This window comes from Lottia gigantea (genome assembly GCF_000327385.1).
Source record: "Lottia gigantea unplaced genomic scaffold LOTGIsca_4709, whole genome shotgun sequence".
Taxonomy (NCBI): Eukaryota; Metazoa; Mollusca; class Gastropoda; family Lottiidae; genus Lottia; species Lottia gigantea.
In genome coordinates this window covers 8,171-9,159 of record NW_008709642.1, presented here as the reverse complement: position 1 = coordinate 9,159, position 989 = coordinate 8,171, and the positions used below count along the sequence as shown (strand labels likewise).

Here is a 989-nt window from a genome sequence, read left to right as displayed (position 1 = left end):
AAAATTAAACCCCACCCCACCGTATTGTGATCCCATATTCTCGCCTAGTGTTTCTAAGTAAATTGATTAGACCTGTAGGATAATCCGGTCATTGGCGGTAATCAACATAGACGTTCGGTCGGTGTATTTTGCACATGGCTTCACGGTTAAGTTAGGGCTAGGTTTCATTCATTCATTCATTCATTCATTCATTTTACTCATTCCATACCTCAATATAGGAGAATCAATTATTATAAACGTGGTCAATGGTGTGTTTTTTACACTCAAGGTTTAGACTAGACCAGGGCTTTTTCGTCAGCTTTTTACTACGAGCTGTTCTATTTTGAAGCGAAATCAGGGGAAATGGCAAGAAAGAGGGACAGGAGGGGATTTTGTACTTCGTACTTTGTTTCAAGATAAAGACTTTTTTCACTCTTTTTTGAGATTTTGGATGGCCCTGAAAAGGGCCGTTTTTTTGTTGATTGCAAGAACTGCACTTTTTAAGCACGTTCGCCTCGGATTCTTCGGGCCAATTGAATGTCCTTGGGCATAATGGTCACTCTCTTGGCGTGGATGGCACACAAGTTGGTATCTTCGAAAAGACCGACCAAATAAGCCTCACTGGCTTCTTGGAGAGCCATGACAGCTGAGCTCTGGAATCGAAGATCAGTCTTGAAGTCTTGAGCGATTTCTCTCACCAATCGTTGGAAGGGAAGTTTTCGGATCAACAATTCGGTGCTCTTCTGGTAACGACGGATTTCTCTCAGAGCCACGGTTCCGGGTCGGTATCTGTGAGGTTTCTTTACACCGCCGGTAGCTGGGGCGCTCTTTCGGGCAGCCTTGGTGGCCAGCTGTTTTCTTGNGGCCTTGCCTCCAGTGGATTTACGGGCAGTCTGCTTCGTACGGGCCATTTTCTTCTTTTACCTTCTAATACGTCTGCTCAGCTCGACAGTCAAATAGTAGAATGAACCCAATACCACTCAAACAAACACACACATAAATTTCCCCTC

General features: G+C 44.4%; 1 protein-coding gene across 1 annotated transcript; it reads right to left on the bottom strand.

Annotated features, from left to right (window-relative positions):
- Window positions 1–479: 479 nt before the first annotated feature.
- On the bottom strand, window positions 480–890 carry LOTGIDRAFT_176845 (hypothetical protein; the record flags this gene model as incomplete). Its single annotated transcript, XM_009061369.1, has 1 exon — window positions 480–890. One exon carries the CDS (start codon window positions 888–890, stop codon window positions 480–482), a length of 411 nt encoding a protein of 136 aa, XP_009059617.1.
- Between the last annotated feature and the right edge of the window lie 99 nt (window positions 891–989).